This window comes from Lissotriton helveticus, chromosome 3_1, assembly GCF_964261635.1.
Source record: "Lissotriton helveticus chromosome 3_1, aLisHel1.1, whole genome shotgun sequence".
In the NCBI taxonomy this organism is placed as follows: Eukaryota; Metazoa; Chordata; class Amphibia; order Caudata; family Salamandridae; genus Lissotriton; species Lissotriton helveticus.
The window spans coordinates 229265617-229293054 of record NC_136061.1 but is presented as its reverse complement, the minus strand read 5'-3'; the positions used below and the strand labels follow the sequence as shown (position 1 = coordinate 229293054).

At 47.4% G+C, this 27438-nt stretch overlaps 1 protein-coding gene across 1 annotated transcript in view; it reads right to left on the bottom strand.

The window, feature by feature from the left end:
- The window catches only part of ZZEF1 (zinc finger ZZ-type and EF-hand domain containing 1), a 1627273-nt gene that overhangs the window by 1400608 nt on the left and 199227 nt on the right, over nucleotides 1–27438 (bottom strand). Inside the window, exon 8 of the mRNA XM_078679684.1 lies at nucleotides 22328–22506. Within this exon, the coding sequence (XP_078535810.1) occupies nucleotides 22328–22506 (179 nt within the window). The remainder of the gene's footprint in view (nucleotides 1–22327; nucleotides 22507–27438) is intronic.

Here is a 27438-nt window from a genome sequence, read left to right as displayed (position 1 = left end):
TGGTGTAAGGTGTGCATACAGGCTGTCTGATAAGGCTTCCCAAGTCCTTGCAATGGGTCCTTTGTGCAGGTCTCTAGTCTATTCTCTGTAAAGGGTGCTACTCTCTGCCCCAGCCCAATTGATGAAGGTGCTGTGCCAGACCTCCAAGGAAGGGAGAACCTCAGCCTTCCAGTTCATGGTGAGAGTACGCTAGGCTACCAGAAGTGCAAGGTTAGGAAAGCGAGAAGCTACTCTATCTTTTTTACCAAACTAATATACACACTTAGGGCTAATGCTATAACTGTTATGACCCACGGCGGTGGGACACAGTGAACACTGCTTAGAGCCATGGTTTCCATCTAAAGACTACAAATCCCATGATTCCTGGAGGCGAGCGACGCGTCTGGCTATGACGTCACTACACGGACGCCTCAAGACGGAGCGGATCCGGCACCGCCTCGCCGATTATTCTGGTTCCTGGTAGCTGTTAAGGTAGGAACCTGTATTCCGGTTGGAGCAGCGTATCCTTTTCTGGTGTCAAGTAATCCTTCGTAAAGTCTGTCCTTGTGTCCCGCTTTCCGGAAGTTCTGCTCAGTGTGAAGGCTCCTCTGGGCGGGTATCGGAGCCACGAGGTCAGTGGCTTCGTGTGTACGGACCCGCATTACAATGCCATTAGACTTTGTTTACATTGTGAGAGACTCCATTGTTTGAGCTCTGAGTCGGCTGGGAGATTCTATCCTTGCCGCATTTACTTTGGACTGTGTGAATTAACCCACGGGCTGTGGGAGCGTTTTCTGTTCATATATTTTGTGTGAACCTGCATCAAAGAGAGAACTGTCGTAGTGATTCCAGGTCACAAGAATCAGGTCCTGCACAGCAACTACTTCACTTGTGGATATAATTGTACTGAAATATAGTGATTCAAGATTCTATTACTCGCAACATTTCATGACTATAAGGCTTTGTGTGACAGTAACACTGAAGTCTTTTCTTTACGTTGTCTTAATTAAGCAGAGACCTGGTCTTTGCTGTTTTTGCCTTTCTTCTACACAACAGGGGTATAATGAGCTTCGCCTGGCTGGCTATTTCCCATTCTGCCCTCTGTTGAAGCCCTGCATTATGCACCATTGGTATGTGAATAGTAGTTAGGACTGTATTGAGCTACTGTAGTGTATGCTGTGAATAACGTATAGTTTTGCATTTGTAGGACTGTGCTGTTTATTTCTACACTTTGATGGCCAGGCAAAGCCTACTTTTTACTGCCCTCCAGGTAACCTGAGTTTGGATGCATGACAGAATCTCCTATCGTAAATACTACGAGTCTTAGGTACAAGGGTATACCGTGCAGGTTATGCTTATTGAATCTTGTTCTACTTACAGCTTCTCCGCCCTCCCGTTCCAGTCCTGCAGTCCTGCTGTTCCTGTTATCCCTCGCTTGATCACCACTGAGTGTCTGTTGTTGATCAGACCCAGGGGTTGTCGAGAGGTGGAACCCTTTTTGGCATCGTACCATCCTGAGGACATTTGGGACCTAACAATAACATTTTTAAGGAAGGGTTTTGCAGTAAGGGAGAGAGAAGAGCTATTGTTTAGGGCCAAAAGTCTCCCAATGAGGGGCATACGCATAGCATACAGAGGAAGTCTGCAGAGTCAGCAGAACAACGAGGGTAGCAGGCCATTCCCTCTGGAAATTATTTATGAAAAAGCTGCAGAAGAAAGTTAGCCCCTGTGGAGATAAAATATTGGAATAGCTGAAACGTGGCATTATGAGCTTCCAAGTAAAGATAGGCCAGGACTGCTGACCATTCCTTCTTGTGGAACACTCTCCCAGCCTCTGCTTCCCATTTATCTCAGAGTGGTGTGAGCGGGATGCCAGTGTGGGAAAGCAGAGCTTTATTAAACCATGTAACTTGCCTACGTCTCAAGCCCATTGTCAGAGGGACTGAAAAAGTGAGTGGGTCTCCAGTGCAACGTCATCTACGGACCAGTATTGATGGACGGAACGATGTAAAGTAAGATGCATGAGGAACTGCCACCTGTAAACTGGTCCTGTAGTGCAGTAAATGGAAGGTAGCTTTCAAATAGGTCCCCCAATGTCAGAAGATGTGCCAGTGTGTCAATCTGCCTTGTGTGAGTAGGTTGTGCGGTCCTCGTAGGACTAGGTGATCACACCTGATGGCCGCCTGGTAGGAGCTCAGCTTCACAGCTCCCGGGTTGGGGGATCACCTTGTCGGTGGATATACCCCGCTAACCCAGCCATCCACCCCGCATCAACATTGTGTTGTGCTGCGGACTTCTCCTGGACCCGGAATATATGATTTAGAGTCGCCTACCTGAATTGGTGTGTTCGCCCGTCTCTGCCTCGACGCCCACAGGGCCCAACATCCTCGAGGCCGTCACGTGCGTTAGATCGCCCTTTGCACTCTTCCTTGGATGAGAAACATGCTCCCTGCTATGGGATCCGTCCAGCGCCGGCTTTTTTGAGGATAATGGTGCTTGTGGTGTCTCCACTCTGGTGGATTCACTCGAACCTCCGGTCCTTTGCTCATCCTGTGTTGGTGCTTTGTCTCCTCTGACGCCTGGGACGGTCAGCCTGCTAACCGGACTCAGCTATTCACTGAGAGTGATGCAATCGCCGTCGGATGGAGTCCTGCTCATGAGCTTCTTGCCGTGGGAGGATTTGGCGTGGTGAATCTGGGCATTGATTGTGAGTGCTGCGGCACTGGTGGAAGGTACGGCGTGTCCGACAAACTATCGCTAATTCTAGCAGTGAGTTGGTGACACTGTCGGATGCAGAGTGTTGGTTTATTGCTGAGCTCTTCAGTTTTGAGGGTTCCTCGGGCTGATCTGCAGGGTCTGTGGATCGGCACCCCATGCTCTGCATCCCGTCGGGGCTTGGGGGCACCCGGCTCTGTGATGCCTTTTTGCCATGTTGGTGTCTGTTGGGATGGAGCGTCTGATGCCACTGAACTTGTGATGTCCGTCTAGTACTGAATCACCCCGTACCTGCTTGGGGCTCACCTGCTCCCTCCAGTCCCCACTCTCCTTTGACTCTATGGACCAGGAGTTTTCATCTGGGGTTGATTGATGGCTCCCGTCGTCTTGGTCATGCTGTGGCCATCTTGAGAGCTCCTCTTTGGATCACTGCTCACCTCTCCAATCTGCCATTTTGCTGTGTCCCTGCTGCCTGAGTGGACTATTTCTCAGCATGCACTCCATCGTCTGAGATGTGATTTATGCCAGCAACTTCCATCGTTGCTCAAATGTTAAAAAACTGATTCGTAATCAGTCTCCTGTTTTCCTCAAAGTCCTGATTTGTTTTGTTTTAGGGAACTGGTGCGGGGTCCACCTTTCTAACCCTTTTTCGCACTCTTGGTCCATTGTTGAAATGTTTAAGACATTTTTTTTTATTTTTTATTTATTGCGATTTTATATAGCGCAAACTTTACCCGAAGGTGTCAGAGCGCTTTACAAAAGAACCAGTTGCGTTACATAAGGACTTTTGATTACATGAGTTACATAAGAGATACAAACAGAAAAAGACTGCAAATGTACAAGGTGTAAAGTCACTCAAGGAAGAGATAAAAACTGGAAAAAACTGCACATGTACAAGTTGAAAGTCACTCAAGGAAGAGATACAAACAGATAAAACTCTAAAATCACATAGGAATGGTAGTAAGTACAAAAGTCTACTACATATACTAGTGGTTAGAGTTCTATATATGCAAAACAACAGGTGATGGACATAATGCAGAACAATGTCATACATTCACCCCAGTACAGAGATCTGGGCCTAAATCCATCGTTTTTTTGCTCACCATGCCTTTTCAGTTTGAACCCAGCCATATGCAAATCAGTCTTGACCCTGTGCCCCATGGGAACAGTCCAGCCCGAACTGCTAAGCCAGGTCCTCCCTGGACTGGAAACAAGCATCCAAGGACCAGTTTCGGGCTTTCAGCCCTCTTCAGCCTGGATAGCTTGATTCCAGTGGCATGGAGAGCACGGGACTCACGTCTGAGCATACCGGTCCCACTCGGGGTGACAAATGCAAAACAACAGGTGATGGACAGAATGCAGAACAATGTCATACATTCACCCCAGTACAGAGATCTGGGCCTAAATCCATCGTTTTTTTGCTCACCATGCCTTTCCAGTTTGAACCCAGCCATATGCAAATCAGTCTTGACCCTGTGCCCCAGAGTTCTATATATACAAATAGTAAATTCACACAGGATTACATTTTAACAGCAATTAGGCTTGGACAATTATATAAAACATTTTTACATATACATATATAATTAAGGCCGTCCAGCAAAAAGAGACTAGCATTTGCAATGCAATAGGTCTCTCATTTGTGAGAGTTAGAGCTATTGTCGTAAATGGCAATGTGCTTTTTTATGCAGTTTGGTGTGGAGTTGATGTATGTGGTGTGGAGTGGCTCTATGTGGGATGGATTGCAATGGTTAGTTGTGGAATTCTGTGTGGTTTAACAATCCTAATGAAAGCAAAACAAGCCAGACCGGAGGAGTGGGGCGAAGCGATCAGCAACATGGAAAGTGCTGGGTGAGAGAGGAAAGCAGCAACCCATGTTAAACAAGTTTTGCTCTCATTCATTATCTAACATTTATACCATGGTGCTGAAACCCTATTGGATGTCACTAGCTGTAAATGTATTTTCTCTTGTCCCATTAACTCCTAGCCCACCCTACACTCTGACATCATCCACACCACTCCTCTAATACACTCCTCCATATTCCCACACCCCACAACGACCGTCCACCTCCAACACCGAACTACCTCCCCAGTACCCCTCCTCCCCTTCTAAACCGGCCCATAACAACTAAAACCCGCCATGTCCATGCCCTGGCCCCTTCCTCCACAAATGACACTTCTATGTCACCCTCACCTGAACCCTCCCCTGCCGCACTCCTGTCCCCTCTCCCAACTCTAGCTCCCTTTATAACGTACTCCCAACTCTCCTCCACCTCCGAGAGACTAACACCACTCCCCCACGACACTTCCTCCGTAACAACAGCGCAGGTTATACCCACTTCTCTGGAAACACCCCCCCCCTCCGCTAACCCACTCCTTCAAATTCCCATATCCCCAAATGACCATCCACTTCCAACACCCTATCACGCCCTAACACACCCCCTCCCCTTTTAAACCATCCCCTTATGATAGTTTCCCCAAAGGTCATGACCCCCCCTCCTCTAACCTCTCACCCACCCACTACGCCGATACCACATCCCCTTTCACACCCCACATGCTCCCCTCACCTCCCCCCCTTTCCCATCATCCCCCTCCAAACCATCGCACGTCATTCCCATCCCTCCCTTCCAACACCGGCCCCTTCTACTCTTCCCCCCCCCCGGCCTCCCACGCCCCTCATTTTAACACAGACCTACCCACACCACTCCCCCCCGGATGAACCGCTCATACCAAGAGGCCAACCTCATCTCTCTAGTCACTATGCCCCTAACACCCCCTCCACTCTAACCACTTCCACATCCCTCCTTCTTAACCTCAGCCAGACACTTCGTAACTTGGACGATAATCTCGTTACTCTAGCTACCGAACTTACCCTACTCCGAAAAGATTTCAATCAATTCAAAATCCTACAAATCCACTGCCCGCCCCTCCTGCGCCCCCCTCATGCTAACCCTCGAAAACACTTAGGCCCCAAGCATGGGTTAACAACGCCACTCCTCTCCAGCTCTCACAGACCCCTTTGAACCTCTAACACCTACTCCGCCCCTGACCTCTCTGCCCTCTGCCTCTACCTTAACGACCCCCCACCTAAAGAATCTCCCCCCTCACACACCAAAACCCCTATTTTGGGAACCAGAAGAATCCCTGAGCCTCCTAGCTCCCCGAGAGCCCCCCAACTCACTAGTTGTGAGAAGTTGGCCTGATGTGCAGTGCTCACTATTCTAGTGATCACTATATATCAGTCCAAACAACCCTTATTGATGATTGGTTGTAAGTCAACCTTATAGACCAGCTATCCTAGTAGCATGGATACGAGCAGTCTAAGGCTAAGACTCTAGAGGGCGTGTTAAGCCAGCTGTTTTACCATCACATTACCCCTTGAACACCCAGTGAAAGGACACCACACAAGTGTTATGAAAATAAACAGTGTATTTATTAGAATCACAACAACCCTGTACTCTTTATGAGGACAGGGTGCTAAGCACACAACAAAACTCTTATGAAAATACTTAAGTTAGCACGTTATACACAAATGCCCGAGGGGCACGAAAAACCATATACTTAAAAAGTGGAATGCGAAATTACTAGCAGGTAAGTACAGTACTAATAGGCTTTGGAATCGCTAGGACTTGACTATAGAATCGTTAGATTACTTCTAGGAGACCTAGGGGACTCGGGTGCAGAGTGTGCACTCTCACGCGGGATGCGGGACAAAGTCTATGGGAGCTAGTAAAGGCAAAGTTAGTGTTCACGGGCGAACCCGACCTGGTAGGAAGAAAACGACAGTGGATCCTGACCCTAGGATAGTGAGGCTATGCTGGGACACCGAAGTGCCGAAGTTACCTAGCCCAGGGGCTGCAGCTGCATAGGTCTGAAAAGACGTCGGGAATCTCGTTGCCGGACCAGGAGCCTGGAAGAAGGAAGTTGCTGGCAGGCGACCAGTGAAGAAAAGTTCGATGGATCCAAGCCTGGATCAAGGAAGAAGAAAACCTGAAAGCAGAGGGGACCAAGTTCTTGAATCACTAGCCAGTGATTAAGTGGGCACCAGGATGGCACCGGGCGAAGTCACCTCGACTAGGTGAGTGGGCGACGCTGGCTCTGCAGATCTCACGGACCAGGAGGCGTTGTCGGCGACCAGGATGGAGAGGCGAGCTGTCCCACGATGGATGAAGCTGTCGGCGTCGAAGTTACCCAGGATTGGGCAACAAGCCTTGGCTAATTCAAGCCCACGCGGTGGACTCAAAATGGCGTCTTGAGTGGACCAGGAGGGTCCGGGGTGCTCCTCTTTTGGAAGGGAGCAAGGGCCAGCCTGGAGCAACCAGACCAGCAGCAGAAATGTCGTCGGGCGTCGTTCAGAAGGCCACAAGCCAGCGGGCTAGTAGCCAAACAACGCGGTGAGCAGCAAAAAGCAGAAGGGCCCCACGCAGATCGTGGAGATGCTGGGAGGCTGCACTTCGGTGCTGGATCTGCTCAGGGTCGGGGCTTCTCGGACCCCAAAGCACTCACCAGGAGATTACTCGGCGGGCTTGCTGGAAAGAAGTCGTGCAGTCTTGAAGATGGCCGGTCCCTCGAGGTCTCGTCACACCCACGAATCTCAGCGTGACTGATGATGTAGGTAGAGGTCAGAGGTGCCAGGGAAGCCGGTTCTCGTCGAGCTGGGCAGTCTTGATCCGGAGGAGAGACTTGCAGCAGACCGCAGTGTTCTTAAGATGGTGCCTGCGGATGCAGGGTGACTACTCCTCAGTCACAAGGGAGAAATCTTAGGAAGAAGTCTTGAGTTCCTTTCGTGGAAAGTAGTTTCAGGATTCAAAGATGATCTGATTTGGAAGGGGGCCAGTTCCTACCTTTATCCTGTAAAAAGGGGCTGGCACGCGACTAAGTCCTGCCCTAGGGGTGGGACTAGGAGGGGGGTGGTTACACCCACTTCCTTGGCGGGCTTTTCCCCAGCACAGGGTCTGGAGTGACCCTGGAACTGGTTCCAGCCAGCCTATGCACAGTGAGCACCGGGGTGCCACGTGCAGTCACCTTCCTCTAAAGCCCTGCCTACCTACAATACACAAAACCCTGTCTGGGACGGTGCTGGCACCGCCCCTGGCAGGAAACCCTTTGTCCTTATCTCCTGCTCTGGGAGGACTCCCAGCAGCAGGAGGGCAGACTTGTGTCTCGGTGGCAGCATCCATTTTGTGGAGCTGAGGCTCTGTTGGACTTTAACCGGGGTTAGGGGTTACATACATGTCGTGTCCCTCTAGAAGGGTGGAATGCTAACCCCGTCGCCAGAATTGGCGAGGGGTTAGTATTCCAATTCGTATGACACCTTACTCGACATGTTTTGATAAAGCGATACCAGAGTTGGCATATAACCGCGAGGATTATAATGCACTTAAGAGTATATGGTATGCGATATCATGGAAACGGCTAAGGGATGGATCCCGAAAGCCGCAGACAGGCTCAGCTCATGCCAGAGCACCATCTCACACGATTCCAAGCACTCTGCCTTCAGGATTGTTAAGGCCTGCTATAGGAGTGACTGATAGGAGATCTGTGTGTCCATTTTTAGGGTTAGATATAGGTATACTATATCTAAAGCAAAGGGTGAGTACACCACCTTGCCCCAGCTGTCAAGCAGCCAGTTGTGTCAGATTTGGATGGCCAGCCAGGGGTGGCATAATACATGCTTCAGCCCCTGGTAGGCCCTGGGTACACCTATGCCCTGGGCACCTAAGGTACTCTGTACAGGGACTGATAAGGTGACTCAGTATCCAATTAGATATGTACCTAAGGTACATGGAATCCATTTTACAGAGAGAGCAGTAGGCCTGGGGTACTGAATAGCAGGGCCCCAGGTCAACTAAGTCAGAAAACCAGCAAAACACCAGGCAAAAAGTTGGGGGCAACCATAGTCAGGGATCTACCTTCCTACATAACCCCCCCCCAAACGAAAGGAGATAAGGCTATCCTTGCCAGGTAAGCCTATATTGCCTGAGTGGCCATATAAGGAAGTACCAGCACTGGCATGGTTACCCCCTATCTCATGGTCCACTAAGCAATCCCTCACCCTAAGGGTGTCTGAGGGTCTCCACCATAGGGAATCACTACCTGTGGTGTGCTTTGGCAAAGTAAAAGGCTGGTGCTGAAATGGAGTACTGAAGTGAGGCTCCACTAATTTTGGGCTCAGCTTCCTCAATCATTTTCCACCATAGAGGCCTTTCTTTCAAGACTGAGTTGTTTTGGGCTCTCAGGGTCAACCTCTGGCTACCTACAGCTGGAGGTTGGGTCCCTCTGTTTGGCTTACTGGAGGGACAGGTCAGGTTTGGGGCCCTCAGGTCCCAGGTTTGGCTGTGCCCAACAGTGTCCATCTGGGGGAGGTCCCTAACTAAATTTAAGGGGGATCCCTCAGGAGTTGGTTTTATTTTCACTTGGCTAGGACTACTAGCTTCAGTGCCCTTAATCTGTTGATTGGGAAGTTCTTTTGGACAGGGGGCCCTTTGGGGTCCAACACTGGCCTCCCTGACCTCTACAGCCCTGGGCTGACTGAGGCAGGGTAGAGAGGGGCAGGTTACCTGCTCCAGACTGGGTCCCACCTTGGAAGGGTCCACTGACATCAGGGGTTCTGCCAGGCTAGGCCTGACTACCTCTGTGGCAGTTTCTTCACAAGGGGTCAGATCAGTTCCCTGAGGAGGCTGATCCTTTCCTAAAGTCTGGTGGGAGGGAGATTTCTCTTCCTCCTCAATACTCTCTGTCTGAGTGGAGTGATCCATAGTTTCAGGCTTCACAACACTATCATCTGTCTGAGTTTGAGCTGTGGCCATCCCAACTCTCCCAACCTTTTCAGGAGGGGGCTCAGTTTGGGTGTGGGCTGTTACCATGACAGCCTTGACAACCTGTTCTGGGAAGGAAGTTGTCTGAGATTGGGTTGTGACTGGCACAACCCTCCTGACCTGTTCAGGGAGGACATCTTGGACTGGGGCTGTGGCTATCACTGCCCCACTAACCTTACCATGGATGTTTACCATTTTAGAATGGGTTTCTTGCTCAACTTCAGCCCAGGCTGAGAGCTCTAAATCATTCCCCAGTAGGCAATCTACAGGCAAGTTTGGTGACACTGCCACTCTCTTGTGGCCAGTGACACCTCCCCAGCTGAGATTGACCACTGCCATGGGATGACCTCTCTGTACTCCATCAATATTGGTCACCTGGTATGTGGCACCAGGTAAAAGTTGCCTTGAGGGGACTAGACTCTCACTCACCATAGTGATGCTAGCCCCTGTATCTCTATAGGCCTCAACTTTTATACCATTGATGAGGGGCTCCTGTCTGTACTTGCCCAAAGTGTTGGGACAAGTTGTGAAGTTGGCAAACCCCATGCCAGTCTCACAGACAAGAGTATCTAAGTCAGGGGACCTGGTTAGGCCAGAGTGCCCAGGAACTCCCAAAGTAAATGCACCCAAATTCTTGGGGGCACTCCCACCACCTGGGGGATTACTACTAGTAGTAACAGGAGGTTTGGGAATGTTACTTGGGGGTATGTTTTCCTTATTGTTATTCTTGGGGCAACTGCTGTCAGTTTTTAAATGACCCACCTGTTTACAGGGATAACAATAAGGTTTCTTCTGGTTGTTGGAAGGATTCTGGGACCCACCCCCCTCAGAGGATTTTTGGGGCCCTGATGTGGTTTGATCTGTAGATTTATTCCCACCCTTCTCTTGAGGCTTGGTTGATTCCTTTTTCTGGTCACCACCTTGGTTCTTGGGCCTAATCCTGGTTCTGACCCATTTGTCTGCCCTCTTACCCAATTCTTGTGGAGAGGTCAGATCAGAGTCTACCAGGTGCTGGTGTAATAACTGGTTCTGACAATTATTTAAGACTTGCTCTCTCATAATTAGATTATACAATCCTTTGAAATCAGTAACCTTACTACCCAGTAGCCAGCCTTCCAAAGCCTTAGTGGCACAATCAACAAAGTCAGACCAGTCCTGAGACTGAGTTTTCTGGGTGTCTCTGAACTGCAACCTGTACTGCTCAGTGGTTAAGCCAAACCCATCAACCAGTGCATTTTTCAGGACCTGGTAATCATTAGCATCCTCCACTCTTGTAGTGAGGAGCTTATCTCTACCTTTACCATCAAAGGAGAGCCACAGTATAGCTGCCCACTGACTCTGGGGAATGCACTGCACAGTGCAGGCCCTCTCCAGAGCAGCCATCCATTTCTGGATATCATCCCCTTGCTTAAAGGGGGGCACTATTTTAGTCAGGTGTTAAGTATCTAAACCCTTCTCTCTATCTCTTGGGAGATTGCTGCCACCAGTGGGAGCTAACCCACTCATCTGCTGCTCTCTTGCCAGGGCAAGCTTCTCTTTGGCCAGGGCAATTTCTTCCCTTTCAATCCTCAGTTCAGCTTGTCTCATCCTAGCTTCATGCTCCTTTCTCTGAGGGGAAGTAAATCTCCTCTGTGGAGGATTCCTTCTCCCCTGAGAAGAGGCATTAGAGTGCAGAGATCTATTGGAGTCCCTAGAAAGAGATCTATCTCTCCTAACTCCAAGGTTAGGCCCACTTCGGGTTAGTACTGGGGGTCCCCCAGATCCTAGCCCAAGTAAGTCTAAGTTCGCCCTGGTTAGCCTTCTGACTACCTCAAGACCTTTGTCTACCTCATCCCCAGAGAGTTCCTCCTGATCCTCCTCCTCCTCAACTGCAGTAGCAGTGTTGGGGAGGTCTGGATCCCCAGAGGTTCCCTCTAAGGCTGGCATGTTCTCATGTAACTGAGAAAGCTTTCTGGCATCATATGTCTCTAAGAGACCTATCAGAAAGGGAATGGTGGGGTTAGACCCCTGCTTCAGTTTTCTGGAGACACAGATCGGTCTCATCTCCTGGAAACTGAGAGCTTCATATCTTGAAGTGACCTGTGGAGGGTCAACACTGACCAGGGGAGTCTCAGTAAAATCTCCCTGGGTAGACATGCTTTTCTAGTGAGGTGTAAGTGGTGCACTTACCTACACTATATGTTTGCCTACTGATCCCTTGCTAGAGTTGTAGTTTAGGGTGTGCTAGGCCCTAGGAGCTACAACAGCTGGTTCAGTAGAACTCAGAGTATTCTAAGCTAAGTTATATGTACCTTTAGTACTTATGTGATCTTTCACAAGATATTCTTAGGGCATGTGTGGAAAAACAACAGCAAGCTCAAATCCCAACCGCTGCTCACCAATGTGAGAAGTTGGCCTGATGTGCAGTGCTCACTATTCTAGTGATCACTATATATCAGTCCAAACAACCCTTATTGATGATTGGTTGTAAGTCAACCTTATAGACCAGCTATCCTAGTAGCATGGATACGAGCAGTCTAAGGCTAAGACTCTAGAGGGCGTGTTAAGCCAGCTGTTTTACCATCACATTACCCCTTGAACACCCAGTGAAAGGACACCACACAAGTGTTATGAAAATAAACAGTGTATTTATTAGAATCACAACAACCCTGTACTCTTTATGAGGACAGGGTGCTAAGCACACAACAAAACTCTTATGAAAATACTTAAGTTAGCACGTTATACACAAATGCCCGAGGGGCACGAAAAACCATATACTTAAAAAGTGGAATGCGAAATTACTAGCAGGTAAGTACAGTACTAATAGGCTTTGGAATCGCTAGGACTTGACTATAGAATCGTTAGATTACTTCTAGGAGACCTAGGGGACTCGGGTGCAGAGTGTGCACTCTCACGCGGGATGCGGGACAAAGTCTATGGGAGCTAGTAAAGGCAAAGTTAGTGTTCACGGGCGAACCCGACCTGGTAGGAAGAAAACGACAGTGGATCCTGACCCTAGGATAGTGAGGCTATGCTGGGACACCGAAGTGCCGAAGTTACCTAGCCCAGGGGCTGCAGCTGCATAGGTCTGAAAAGACGTCGGGAATCTCGTTGCCGGACCAGGAGCCTGGAAGAAGGAAGTTGCTGGCAGGCGACCAGTGAAGAAAAGTTCGATGGATCCAAGCCTGGATCAAGGAAGAAGAAAACCTGAAAGCAGAGGGGACCAAGTTCTTGAATCACTAGCCAGTGATTAAGTGGGCACCAGGATGGCACCGGGCGAAGTCACCTCGACTAGGTGAGTGGGCGACGCTGGCTCTGCAGATCTCACGGACCAGGAGGCGTTGTCGGCGACCAGGATGGAGAGGCGAGCTGTCCCACGATGGATGAAGCTGTCGGCGTCGAAGTTACCCAGGATTGGGCAACAAGCCTTGGCTAATTCAAGCCCACACGGTGGACTCAAAATGGCGTCTTGAGTGGACCAGGAGGGTCCGGGGTGCTCCTCTTTTGGAAGGGAGCAAGGGCCAGCCTGGAGCAACCAGACCAGCAGCAGAAATGTCGTCGGGCGTCGTTCAGAAGGCCACAAGCCAGCGGGCTAGTAGCCAAACAACGCGGTGAGCAGCAAAAAGCAGAAGGGCCCCACGCAGATCGTGGAGATGCTGGGAGGCTGCACTTCGGTGCTGGAGCTGCTCAGGGTCGGGGCTTCTCGGACCCCAAAGCACTCACCAGGAGATTACTCGGCGGGCTTGCTGGAAAGAAGTCGTGCAGTCTTGAAGATGGCCGGTCCCTCGAGGTCTCGTCACACCCACGAATCTCAGCGTGACTGATGATGTAGGTAGAGGTCAGAGGTGCCAGGGAAGCCGGTTCTCGTCGAGCTGGGCAGTCTTGATCCGGAGGAGAGACTTGCAGCAGACCGCAGTGTTCTTAAGATGGTGCCTGCGGATGCAGGGTGACTACTCCTTAGTCACAAGGGAGAAATCTTAGGAAGAAGTCTTGAGTTCCTTTCGTGGAAAGTAGTTTCAGGATTCAAAGATGATCTGATTTGGAAGGGGGCCAGTTCCTACCTTTATCCTGTAAAAAGGGGCTGGCACGCGACTAAGTCCTGCCCTAGGGGTGGGACTAGGAGGGGGGTGGTTACACCCACTTCCTTGGCGGGCTTTTCCCCAGCACAGGGTCTGGAGTGACCCTGGAACTGGTTCCAGCCAGCCTATGCACAGTGAGCACCGGGGTGCCACATGCAGTCACCTTCCTCTAAAGCCCTGCCTACCTACAATACACAAAACCCTGTCTGGGACGGTGCTGGCACCGCCCCTGGCAGGAAACCCTTTGTCCTTATCTCCTGCTCTGGGAGGACTCCCAGCAGCAGGAGGGCAGACTTGTGTCTCGGTGGCAGCATCCATTTTGTGGAGCTGAGGCTCTGTTGGACTTTAACCGGGGTTAGGGGTTACATACATGTCGTGTCCCTCTAGAAGGGTGGAATGCTAACCCCGTCGCCAGAATTGGCGAGGGGTTAGTATTCCAATTCGTATGACACCTTACTCGACATGTTTTGATAAAGCGATACCAGAGTTGGCATATAACCGCGAGGATTATAATGCACTTAAGAGTATATGGTATGCGATATCATGGAAACGGCTATGGGATGGATCCCGAAAGCCGCAGACAGGCTCAGCTCATGCCAGAGCACCATCTCACACGATTCCAAGCACTCTGCCTTCAGGATTGTTAAGGCCTGCTATAGGAGTGACTGATAGGAGATCTGTGTGTCCATTTTTAGGGTTAGATATAGGTATACTATATCTAAAGCAAAGGGTGAGTACACCACCTTGCCCCAGCTGTCAAGCAGCCAGTTGTGTCAGATTTGGATGGCCAGCCAGGGTGGCATAATACTTGCTTCAGCCCCTGGTAGGCCCTGGGTACACCTATGCCCTGGGCACCTAAGGTACTCTGTACAGGGACTGATAAGGTGACTCAGTATCCAATTAGATATGTACCTAAGGTACATGGAATCCATTTTACAGAGAGAGCAGTAGGCCTGGGGTCCTGAATAGCAGGGCCCCAGGTCAACTAAGTCAGAAAACCAGCAAAACACCAGGCAAAAAGTTGGGGGCAACCATAGTCAGGGATCTACCTTCCTACACTAGTATTCAATTACTCCCCCACCTCTATCCTCAAACACCTGACCTGCATGCTCGTCAACTGCCGTTCAGCTGTCCGACATGCGACTGAAATCTCAGAAACCATTCTTAACAAAGACATCGATATCGCCTTCCTCACTCAAACCTGGCTCAAAGACCATTCGACACCCATCATCGACCTTCTGGCCCCTCCTGGCTACTCTATCCTCAGAAGAGATAGACCTGAAAAATAGGAGGTGGCCTAGCAATCATTTTTAAAGAAGAACTTCAACTCTCCCCTAATAATAACACTGACTACACAGCCTTCGAATACTTAGGCGACAACCTCAAAATGAAATGCTCCCCCCTATACAAATGCATAACATCTATCATCCCCCGGGTGAACCCCTTCCCTTTGCAGAAGAAGTCTCCGACCTCCCAACTAAATCGCTACTTTCCAGCTCCAAAAACCTTTTCCTAGGAGATCTCAACCTCCACTGGAACAAACCTAATGACCCGGCAGTCAACCTCATCAATAATCTCCTTGAGATTAGCGACCTCAAGCAACTTTGCCTCTTCCCTACCCACGCCAAAGGAGCTATCCTAGACGCAATCCTCTCCAACCCAGATCTTACATCCCTATCCAGCATCGTCCCCATCAACTGGTCTGACCACCATCTCGTTCTGTTCACAATATCTCCCCCAGCCCCTCCTGCCCCTATAAAGATAAATAAAGCTACAATCGTAGCTAGAAATTTTAAACAAATGCCTCCGGGCACACTGGAACATAAACTCCAATCCCAACTAAGTCTCATCCCCCCCATTTCAAATGCCAATGATCTCACGGAGCAATTCAACAAAACTGTAACGGAGGTGTTAGACCAACTTGCCCCTATGAAAACTAAAGCATTAAAAAATGCCCCCTCTAAGTCATGGTTCACACTAGACCTTAATAAAGAAAGATGCTCGCTGAGACTGGCGGAAAGAACATGGAGACAACACCCCTCCCCATCCCATCTTGCCCTCCTTAGAACTGCGAGATCTTCTTATAAAAAAACAGATTTTCTCAGAGAAAGCGTCATTCTTTCATCTTCAACTCTCTCATGCCAAAAACAGACCTAGAGAACTGTTACACATTATTAGAAACCAAACTGCCCTGGCACCCCTTAACCCGGTAGCCTCCACTAACAAATGCGAAGAAACTGCCAACTTTTTTAAATTTAAAAAATAAATAATAATTTTAAAAAAAATAAAAAAATAAAAAATAAAAAAAAATCGCAAAAATAGACTGCTCTTTCCTCGATACTCTACCCTCGCTCACCCCTCAACCACCCCTGATTACCGCACATCTTCCACCTCCCCCCTTGAACACTTCCCTGTCCCACTCTCCCCCCTCCCTTCTCTTACCCCTCCGGAACCAATTTCCCTTCGATTAAAAATAACGCCTCATGGCATAATTTCCACCCTGTATCTGAACAGGAGGTCTTCAATATTTTAGCCAAAATTAAAACTTCCTCCCACACCAAAGATCCTCTCCATTCCACACTCATTCAAGATCTCAAACATGTCATCGTCCCCGTCTGGACCAACATCATCAACGCCTCCCTCTCAACAGGGAGTGTTGCCCATCTCCCTTCAACTTGGGCAAATTACTCCCATCCCCAAAAATCCCAAAGCAGACCCAAACGACCCTAATAATCTCCGCCCCATCTCCAACCTCCCCCTCCTCTCCAAAGCCCTGGAAAAATGCGCCCTCCTTCAACTGGACAAACACGTTCAACCTGCTTGACCCCCTTCAATCTGGGTTCAACCTGCTTGACCCCCTTCAATCTGGCTTCCGCAAAGGTTGCAGCACGGAAACCGCGCTTCTCAACATAGTTGATGATATTCACCTAGCCCTGGACAAGGGCGAGACATACCTACTCATCCTTCTTGACCTTTCAGGGTTATTTGACACAGTTTACCACCCAACCCTACTCAACACACTCAAAAATCGCTTCGTCCTCACTTCCTACTTTCAACATAGAACCAAATAAATTAAAATTCAAAACTGCCTCTCTAGCCCAACCTCTGTCTCGCTTGGTGTCGCTCAAGGATCTATCCTCTCTCCCGCTCTCTTTACCCTCTTTATGGCACCCCTTACCTGGATACTCAAACAAGAAAAAATCAACTACCACCTATATGCGGACGACACCCAATTGTACTATAAAATAAAATCCCATGCTGATATCCTGCACCTTAACACGGCCTTAAACAAGATCCAAACCAGGTTCCATACAATCATCTGAAACTCAACCCTAACAAAACTGAGATCATCCTCTTCTCTCCCAAAAACAACCCTCTCCCCATCCAAACTTGGATCGCCGACCTTAATGCGCTAAACAGCTCTCTCCCCCTCGCCGATTCGGTTAAATCACTAGGCATCACCATCAACAATAAACTCACACTAAATTCCTGTGTCAAGAACTCAGCAAAAAGTGCACTCTTCACTCTCCGGCATCTCAAAAAAAAAAAACCTTTTATCCCAGCTGAAGACTTCAAATTAATTATCCAGTCTCTTGTTCGATCCAAAATAGACTATGGTAACGCCCTTCTCTCTGGCACTCCCAAAATCCACCTGGCCCCCATCAAATCCGTTTTCAACCTCACCGCCAGGCTAACAACAAACTGTAAACGCTTGGACCACATCTCCCTTGCCCTCAAGTGGCTCCCCATTGAAGGCAGATCCTCCTATAAAATTGCCTGTATTACTCACAAAGCCCTTTACCAGAAGATCCCATCCTACCTCTCAACTAAACTTAAAAAAGCTGGCTGTGCCCGAACACTGAGAAGCTCCAACACTCTCGTTCTCATTCCACCCCTACTCAAAAAAGCTGCTTCGAAATCCCGCTCCTTCTCTGGTAAGGCCCCAACCATTTGGAATGCCCTACCCAAAGACCTTTGATGCAACCCCTCCTACTCCAGATTCAAAAAAGACCTTAAAATTCATTTGCTCACTACATTTTGGGGAAACTAAATCCCGGATATCCTTTCTGACTACCTCTCCTCCCCCCTCCTTAGACTACTCCCCCTTGCCCCATTCACCCCCCTATTTTTCTCTTGTTGCCTCACTTTCCCCCCTCCCCCTCTCTTTACCACCCACTACCTACTATGTCCTTTGAATCCTCCTTGACATACTATTAAATTTACTATTTACAATAACATTCTGGTTCCTGCAACTTGCTTCTCTATCTCTTCCTATATGTGCCTTTAATCACTATTGTTTCCCTACATTATTCCCTGTATTTTGTATTAGTTTTAACACCTGTATAACCCATTTTGGTCAACTACCATGATTGTTTTCATTGTGTACTTCCATTGCTGATGTAAAGCGCTCCGATACCCTCGGGTGGAACTAGCGCCACATAAAATAAATCAAAGGAGCATAAGGCATTATTAACTTAGTAAGACACTTGGCCGTAGCGTAACACTATAAGGCCATCCAAAGAAGACTAGGGCAAGCATGAAGCTTGAGCACACCTGTAATCAGGAGGCTTTTTAATTCACCTATATGGAGCGGATGCATTGTTGTGCATGTCTCTTTGAGAGACAGGCAGTCAGCAAGCCATCGGCTTAGTTGCTGTAATTGACCCCAGAGGAAGTAGAGCTCAAAATCTGTAGCTCCCAACCTGCCCGCCTCAGTTGGGAGCTGCAATATGGCAAAGGCCATTGTGCTCCGTTTGGAGTGCCAGATAAATCTGCACGTAATCTTCCCAGGTGACAAAATAACCCTCTTGTTATCGTGACATGGGTCCCATGCACACTGTCACTAGAACTAAGCTATACCCAGCTAATAAACCCATAGCAAGGGTGAAACTGATCCTGATCGTGTTCCGGTTCAGAGAGGACCTGACCTTGCAGTTCGGGCTGGACTGCTCTCATTGGAGCAGGGTGAAGGCTGATTTGCATATGGCTGAGTCCAAACTGAGGAGACATAGTGGGTGAAAAACAATGGAATGGGATGTGGCCCGAGCAATTGCCAGTGGCTGCGATTAATTAAAGTATTCCATTCATCACCTTGTTGTTGGGGCAGTGGACAGGTATGCCCAGACATGGGTTCCGTGCTCACCGTGCTAGCTGTATCTGGCTGATGAGCCCTTTGCAGGCATCCAGTAAACACTACTATATCTTCTACTTTGCACCACCGGTTATTGCCCCTCCTGCTTCGCATGCGGGATGTGGGCCCCAGTGGTCTGAGGTCAGATCCTTGCTCACACTGGATCCCCAACTGCCCTTCCAGATTTCACTCCTAACCCTCCGACCACCCCAACTTCTTTCGTCCCAGGCATTTTTTATCCAACCAAGTTTCCAGTAGATGACACCATCCACAGAGGTGGTTTCTTAGCCAAAACTTCAGGGGCATGCATACAGCACGTCACTGTTATTCCATATACTCTTACTTAAAGCATCAACATGCACATATATGCTTTCTGGAAGAAACCCACATATCCAGTGTAGAATTACAGCGTCCGTGAAAGCTTTGGAAGGGAGCGATATATGGCACAACTTGTTCCACGTACGTCGAGGAGCGTTGATTTGGGTCCGCCCAGGCACACATTTTAAATTGTTATCCACGGTTGGGGACAGCGAGGGCAGGTATGCCTTTACAGAAGGGAGCGTTGGATGTAACCCTAGCCCTCCTAGGTAGCATATATGCCCCAAACAATGACCACAACGGTTTCTGGGCTATCCTGTCCGGAGGCCTGGTGTAATGGCCGGACAATCCCAGGATAATGGGCACAGACTACAACAGTGTACTAGACGTTTTCCTTGATAGGCCCCATCCCCCCCTCCTGCAAGTGCCCTCCACCTCTACTCTGCGCAGGTAACACACTGGGCCAGGCACTAGTCCTTATCGGACGCCTGGAGCGCACAACATCCCACTAACAAGCAGTAATCCCATTACTCAGCCCCCACGACTAACATGTTCGCATTGGTCGCTACCTCTGCTCCTCCGCTTATTCTCCCCAGTTCCAACACTCAACTATTTAGGGCGCATCATTTCTGATCATGCTGCACACGCAATGGATGTGGCCTGGAGTGATCCACTCACTCCAGTCCACACCTTGTGACTCCCTCTGGACATACTGGATGACCCTAGTTTCAGGGGCATTCAACACAAACATATCAGCCACTATTTTACAGAAAACCAAGCCACGCCACCACACATGCAGTAGAATGGGAGGTCTTTAAGGTGGCCGCACGAGGGATATGTATACATAACATAGTTATGCACTTGTCTGCAACTCCTTTTCCCATGAATCTGTCACATCCACAAACCATAACATTGTTTTGGTACCTGTAATAATTCACCAGCTATGAAAGTTACCTTTTAAAAACAAGCATTTAAAATGCAATAGGTCTCGCAGTTGTTAGAGTTTGAGCTATTGGCATTGTAAATGGCAATGTCTTTTATTTATGTGTTGGTTTTTAAAACATAAATAAAAGGCATTGTCATTTACAATGCCAATAGGTTAAACTCTCGCAAATGCGAGACCTATTGCATTGCAAATGCTTTTTTTTTATGTAGTTGTCTGTGAAGTTAAACTTGCAAGTCATGGAGCACGCCCAGGTCAAGCAGAATCTGTGGTGTTTCTAGACAACTGAAACAGCCAATTGTTTTATGGCCATTTCTTGCAGGGGCTTCACAAAAAACAACCACGAGGACTGACAGGGGAGACCCCGCAGCAATCCTGCATATTAATGTTTTAGGAGAAAAGATAGTTGCAAAAAAATACTAGGTGTGACCGTCTGGACAAGATTGGACAAAACCAAAGAAAAACAGCAGTCTTTTCCACGTTTGGGGTGTCTTTAAAGCCCTAGCCTAGCAACATTTTAACTGCACTCTGCATCTGCACTCTAAATTTGCACTCTGAATCTTGAATCTGCACGCTGCACTCTGCACTCTGAATCTTGAATCTGCACGCTGCACTCTGCACTCTGAATCTTGAATCTGCACTCTGCACTCTTGAATCTTGAATCTGCACTCTGCACTCTTGAATCTTGAATCTGCACTCTGAATCTTGAATCTTGAATCTGCTTTCTGAATCTTGAATCTTGAATCTGCTTTCTGAATCTTGAATCTGCACGCTGCACTCTGAATCTTGAATCTGCACGCTGCACTCTGAATCTTAAATCTGCACGCTGCACTCTGAATCTTAAATCTGCACGCTGCACTCTGAATCTTAAATCTGCACGCTGCACTCACAATCTGCACTCACAATCTGCACTCTGAAACTGCACTCTGAAACTGCACTCTGAAACTGCACTCTGAAACTGCACTCTGAAACTGCACTCTGAAACTGCACTCTGAAACTGCACTCTGAAACTGCACTCTGTAAGTGTGCTTACCCCTCTTCTAGTGCACTTCCTCAGAGGTAAGAAGCACTATATACATTCAGCTACAATACAATACACGCCTTTCGCGAAATTATTTTCTTCCTTTGGTTGTCTGCCCTGGACTATATATATATATAGATATATATATATATACTACGTGTAGAAAACAAAAAAAAGCTTAACACAAAAAAGAGACAGGACGCTTTATTACAGTTTTATAAACATCAACTTTATCGACTGTTAACACCTCTCTTGGATCCGAAAAACCCAAACAGGAAATCACGATGATCATCACAAAATATGTAATTGCGCAGACAAAGCTTGAGAATACTTTCATCGTTAATAGCCCATAGCCAACAGCAAGATCTCAAATACTCTGTACCCAACAATACCTAGGGTACACTGCTAGATTGATTTAGTATGGCACTGGAAGGGGAGGTGTGTGTACGAGGCCTATCATACTGTCTTCATAAATGTAAAAAGCCTACCTGTTGTGCTGTTCGGTAACTTTGCCCTACGGCTCCGAGAATATTTGCTGAAAGAACAAGCGGGAGGCGGCTCGGGCGCAGCACGTCTTCCGGAGACGTGCGCGTCCACAGAGCTGAGTCGGCTCGTGCACAGGCCAGTAGCGGCTCGTGCACAGCTCTAGACTCCCTTGCCAGTGAACACGGCGACTATAGAATTCGCTGGCGGGAGCGCTTCGCGCTCCAACGCCAGCTCGACCTAATGAATGTATGCTGGTGTTGTATGAAGAAAATAAAAATATCAAGGTTGTTTTAAATCTTAAAGAATTAAAACGTGTCCTTTCAAAGAACAACACAGTTTAAAACAAGACCACTTCAATATTTGCTAAGAATATATGCCTAACTAATCCACATAACTCGACTGCTGATGCATACAATTTATATAAGTAGAGTTTTATAGTTCAAGTTTACAGCACAATCATGTAAAAGTCAGCTGATTCAGGAGCTGTAAAAGTCAGCTCCTGAATCAGGACTGATTCAGGAGCCAGTGAGGAAAAGAGCAAAATCAAAACACCATAATAAGAGAGAGAACGTTTGCTTAAATGATTAAAGAACAGTAAATACACATAAAGTAACTGCGCAGTCAGCTCAAATCACCTAGGTCCATAGACTTCACAGCAACACCACCCGAAAATATTCCTGAAAAGAGTTCACATTTTGGATAACTAAGAATGCACATGTTTTATTTCAAGAAGTGAAATCTCCAAGATGCGTTTTATTACATTCACTGCAAAATTAATTTAACAAACTTGGGTGGGCCGTATGTATAACCTATCTCTAGTATTACTATCGATGGTATTTCATCCACATCAGACATATTTACCGTGTTTATAAAGCAGATTTTTCCGAACTGCTGCCATTGAAGAGATAAGTGCTGAAGCTTTATATTGCGTTTCCAAGTGGTTAACCATGGTACAAAGGGAGTTCATCACCTGAGCGACACTACCCCGAGCAAGTGCAAATGATAACAGTGTGAGGTCGACATCCGCAGAAGTGCAGCAACTGAAAAGAAATAGTCAAAGTGTATGTATAACCTATGCTACAATATTAGATGCAAAAACAGTGATAGGAAATAAAAACATAATGCATTTACATTTTACATGCATGACATTTTTCATAGGCTCATGCTTATTTTGCTGAAATGTTGCAAATACATCACTTGCTCGTTATTTGGAGTTCGGTGGTGAATGGTACACAGTAGACTCCACAAGCTGAACTGTACTGTGGAGGGAATTTAGCTAGTGAATTATACACCAGAATTACAATCTCAAGTTGTTTGAGGATTTTCAGTTGCACTAAAATCTAAATCAAGCCCTAAATCAAGACAAGGGCTAGGGAAAAAAAACTGAACAGGAGTCCGTGACAAAGACCCCTGCAAAATTGACAACTATTGCCATCTTCTGTGTCTTTATGTTTTGTGACATGCCATTGGTCATGTCAAATCCATAACATTTTCCTTTTAACAACAAATATTTTAGATTGAGCACTTTCGGAAGCTGGCATAGTATACTGTTATTATTTTTTAACACAACGTTCTTTATAATTAGTTACCTAGGTAATGTGCTTAGCTACACCAGTTGCCAACTTTGTGGCCCTTAAGATATATAAGAAGGCAATGAAAATAGAAGATTTAAACGTTTGTGCAGTGTGTTTCATATTTTGGGAACTCACTTTCCAATAATCAGGAGAACCTCTAATAGTTTGTCAGGGCACTCGTAGGATGCAAAGACGTGGCAAACCCTTAGTGCACTGATTAAGCGTTGTCAGTGTGCCTGCGGACATTCCCGACCCGGTCCTCTGCTCCCAAATAGGTCCTGCAAATATACATGCTAGTTTAATCTTTTAACATATCTTAAATGGAACTTGTGTGTGAAAGGAATCTCCTAACACTGAAGGCTTGCACACTCTTTGCATGAAACTGGGAAGTAATAAATCACTTTACGCAGTGTTGTTGCACTACCTCCAGTATAGTAAATTTGATTTGGTGTTTGGCCTCAATCCCGTGTGCATCTACGCAATTAAATGTCCTTGTGGCAAGATTTACGTAGGACAAACTGAGAGAAAAATCAAAGTAAGAATGACAGAGCACAAGAGTAACATTAGATTGAAGAATTTGAAATCAACTACAGCTACACACTGGATTGAGGCCAAACACCAAATCTTACAAAACAAATTTACTATACTGGAGGTAGTGCAACAACGCTGCGACACGGATCCACAAAACAAATCAAATTTACTATACTGGAGGAGTGCAACAACGCTGCGACACGGATCCACAAAAATCTCGCCTTAAGGCTGAATTTTACTGGATAAAAAAACGAAATTCTTTACATCCAAATGAGATGAATGACAGAGTGGAATACACATGTTTTTTATGAACATAGCAGACATTGTCAGAGGGGCCAATCTTAATCCCCTCAATAAACATGTTCAATATGTCGAAATATGCTTATGTACAGTATGCCTTATATGTGAATGGATTGCCACTATGGAATTTGATGCTATTGTGTAGTAGTTGTATGCAGTCACCTTTTTAAGCATTTGTATTTTCCACTATTCGACATTAGACATTATTTTGCACCAATTTTCAATTTTAGCCCCATCTCAATTCTCTTTACACAATGTTTAATTTGATAGATTTTTGTCTCTCACGAGAGCTTTGGGTTGACTTCCCATATTCATTGCCCTGAATCCTACGTCACAATTTGTTCATATTTGCAGAGCACTGTTCGGCTTCGATCGGGTAAACCCTCCCCACGTGATCTGTAGTAAAGCTTCATTTCCGCATCACATGATATGCGCCTATTCAGTGAAATACGCAACATCATGGATAACCTAGAAAGAGTCCGGATTGGCCACCCCCTCCACGTGATCTTTCTAGTGAAGCTTGACTCTCCTATCACATGACACGCGTCATTTTTGTAAATACATAGCACATTGGCCAATCTAGAATTCGACACATCCCAACCAGGAAGTATGTAGGACATCATCGAACAAATCACTCGAACGCCGTTTTTCTACCGAAGTAAGTGCATGAAAACCCTGTCTGCGCCATAAATCAGAATCCTTCGCATGGTTATTTTTTGGCATTACGGCCTCGCAATTTTTATTTGCATAATGTAATTGATTCCGTTCTCTGACACCCTATGTGCCGTTCCGTTTTTACATTCCAGTTCACATTCACTTTCAAGCGAACCTCACATCATTCTATCACTCTATTGTCCTGCATGTTTAAGTACATTTGGGTTATTGGTATCCCACCACACTAATTCTTCCCTTGAACTTTCACATTTTCTGTTGGCATCCTACTACTCTCACAGATTACCCATGAGATAATAATGTTGTTTTGTTTAGACTCGTTTATGATGTTACGTTTTCTTTTTTTTTTTTAAACTGTTGTTATATTCAGTTGAGGGTTATCTGGTCCTGTGTTTTTCCTTTTAGACCCCTGAGGAAGGGTCGTGTTCTGATGACCCGAAATGCATTGGGTGTTGTATAAAACGCATTAATCAAGATGATACATTTGACACAAATTAATAATGGATTTTGATTGAAAATTGAAAAAAGAAACATGAAATAAAGAACTATTGAATTAAAAGAAGATGAACTTTCGAAAGGATTATTCATAAAGTGATTTATTACGTGAAGAAACTTCCCAGTTTCATGCAAAGAGTGCACAAGCCTTCAGTGTTAGGAGATTCCTTTCACACACAAGTTCTATATACAAAGGCACCGCCAGACATGGTGTGACAGACTTTGCAGCACAACCAGAACATTGTTTAAATTTAGTCAAGATTTATATAATTATTAATATAAGAGTGCACAGGGATACCAAACCATTGTATAACATATCTTAAATGAACAGATAAAGAGCCATTTATGAGTAAAGTAGGTTTCTACGCATAGGTCCTAAAGAAACACCATTGACCAATTATGGCAAAAAGTTGTGAACCATGTTAACCACAAATTGGACCAAAGAATAACAAGTTTACTTAGTCTAAATCAGTTTTAAACGTGGCCTTAAAAGAGGCTTGGCGGCCCCCGACCTTGAACTCTATTACAGAGCAGCTCAAGCGTCGCACCTCCACACCTGGATCCATGGAGACAGGCTGAACCCGCATGGAGTGACTTTTTGCGCACCCACGGCCTCTTCCGGCCACGGTTTGCATGCCGCTGGACCGTCGAACAGGAGTGTTGGACTACATCACGGCTACCAGCCATGCATGGCACTCGCTCCTGCAACGACAGGGAGGGGCACCACTATACTCGCCGGAAATGCCGCTGGAGTGGATGCTCTGGCTTCCATCCATGGCTGAGAAGGGGGTCACCTGAGAGCTGGCGAAGCTAGGTCTCCGCAGAGCGGGCGATCTTTTTCAGGATGGTGTAGCCAAGGACTGGGATCAGGTGCGTGGGGATTGCAGTGAGACCCCTATGCTGCAACGCTTCCAATTCCACAGGACTCGGCGTGCTCTTTCGGAGCTGCTTGGTCCGGATATGGCGGAACCCCCAGACGTCCTTGAACTGACATATATCATCAAACACAAGGAACCTCGGACGCTTCTCACGAATCTCTACAGAGTAGCAAGGTCGCACGGAGAGCAGCAGCTGATGAAAGCGAGACTGGTATGGCAGAGAGACCTGGAGACCACATTAGATGACGCGACATGGCGGTATTGCTGTGACAGTACGAAACGGATTTCGCTTAATGGTAAGCACAGACTGATCCCCTTTAAGTTCCTGCAAAGGGTGTATTACACCCCGGAGAGGCTTCACAGATTCGGCCTGCGACAAACGGCACAATCTGAACGCTGCCATGCGGCCGACGCTGACTTTCTGCACTTAGCTTGGAACTGCCCGGGAATACAGTCATTCTGGTGCGATATCTTCTCGGAAATGAGCAAAATCCTAGACGTAGACATGACCCTAGATCCGGGCGTGGCGCTCATTGGTAATTCTAGGCGGCTCCCAGTTGCGCTTCGCAGACTCACGGATATGAGGATGTTAATGGCTAGGAGAGTAGTAGCCCAATGTTGGATGAGGGGACCTCTCCCGACCAAGACTAGATGGGCTCGAGACATGTTGTACTGTAGCACACAAGCGGAACACTATAGCGAGCTGCTGCCCCCCAAAAGCCGCCCCAAAAATTTTTGGCCGCTGTACCAAACTTACCTAAATGGGAGACAGCGGGAGGACCTTGGTAGCCCGGAAACGGAGTCCCCAGGTTGAGGGGCAAACAATGGCTCGAACCTGCATTTCGGTGGGTGGTGGAGGGAGCTGTGCACGCGCCCCATAGAGTGTGATGTGGAGAGTGATGGGAACATGGGGCGAAGTGGGAGATGATCAGAGGGGTGGGATGGCACCGTTTAAGGCACAGCCCACACCTGGCTTGGCAGGGACATAACATTCGGGACTGACATTCTGGAAGGGTTAACTCAGAGAGGGCGTAGGCACTACTAGGGAGCACACTGGGGGTAGGTATAGCCATGGAACAGGTCTAGGTACCACCTTGACGGACATAATTGTGCAACACATAATGACCACGGGAGGGGATGGAGTGGGGGGGATAGGGCCATTGACCGAATTGGGGGTTGGTGTTGGTGTTTGTTTAGTTAGGGCACGAACACTCACGGCTTGATAAGTGGTAGTGGAGACACAGGGGGGGGGGAGAGTAGGGACAAACTGGTGGATAAATTGTAGAAAATGCATATGACGAAATGCACACTGCTCTGCTGGAGGCGATGACTGTGTATTGATTAACTGCTACTAGGAATGCGCCGCCGGACCCCCAGGTTGTCGGCTGATGGGCTGTGTATAACTATGTTCATAGTTTCCTTGACATATCTATAACGCGGCCGGCCCAAGGGGTTGTAGGCCCAAGCCTGTGAGGTTTAAATTTGTGCACTAAAATAAAAAAAAAAATTTAAAAAACGTGGC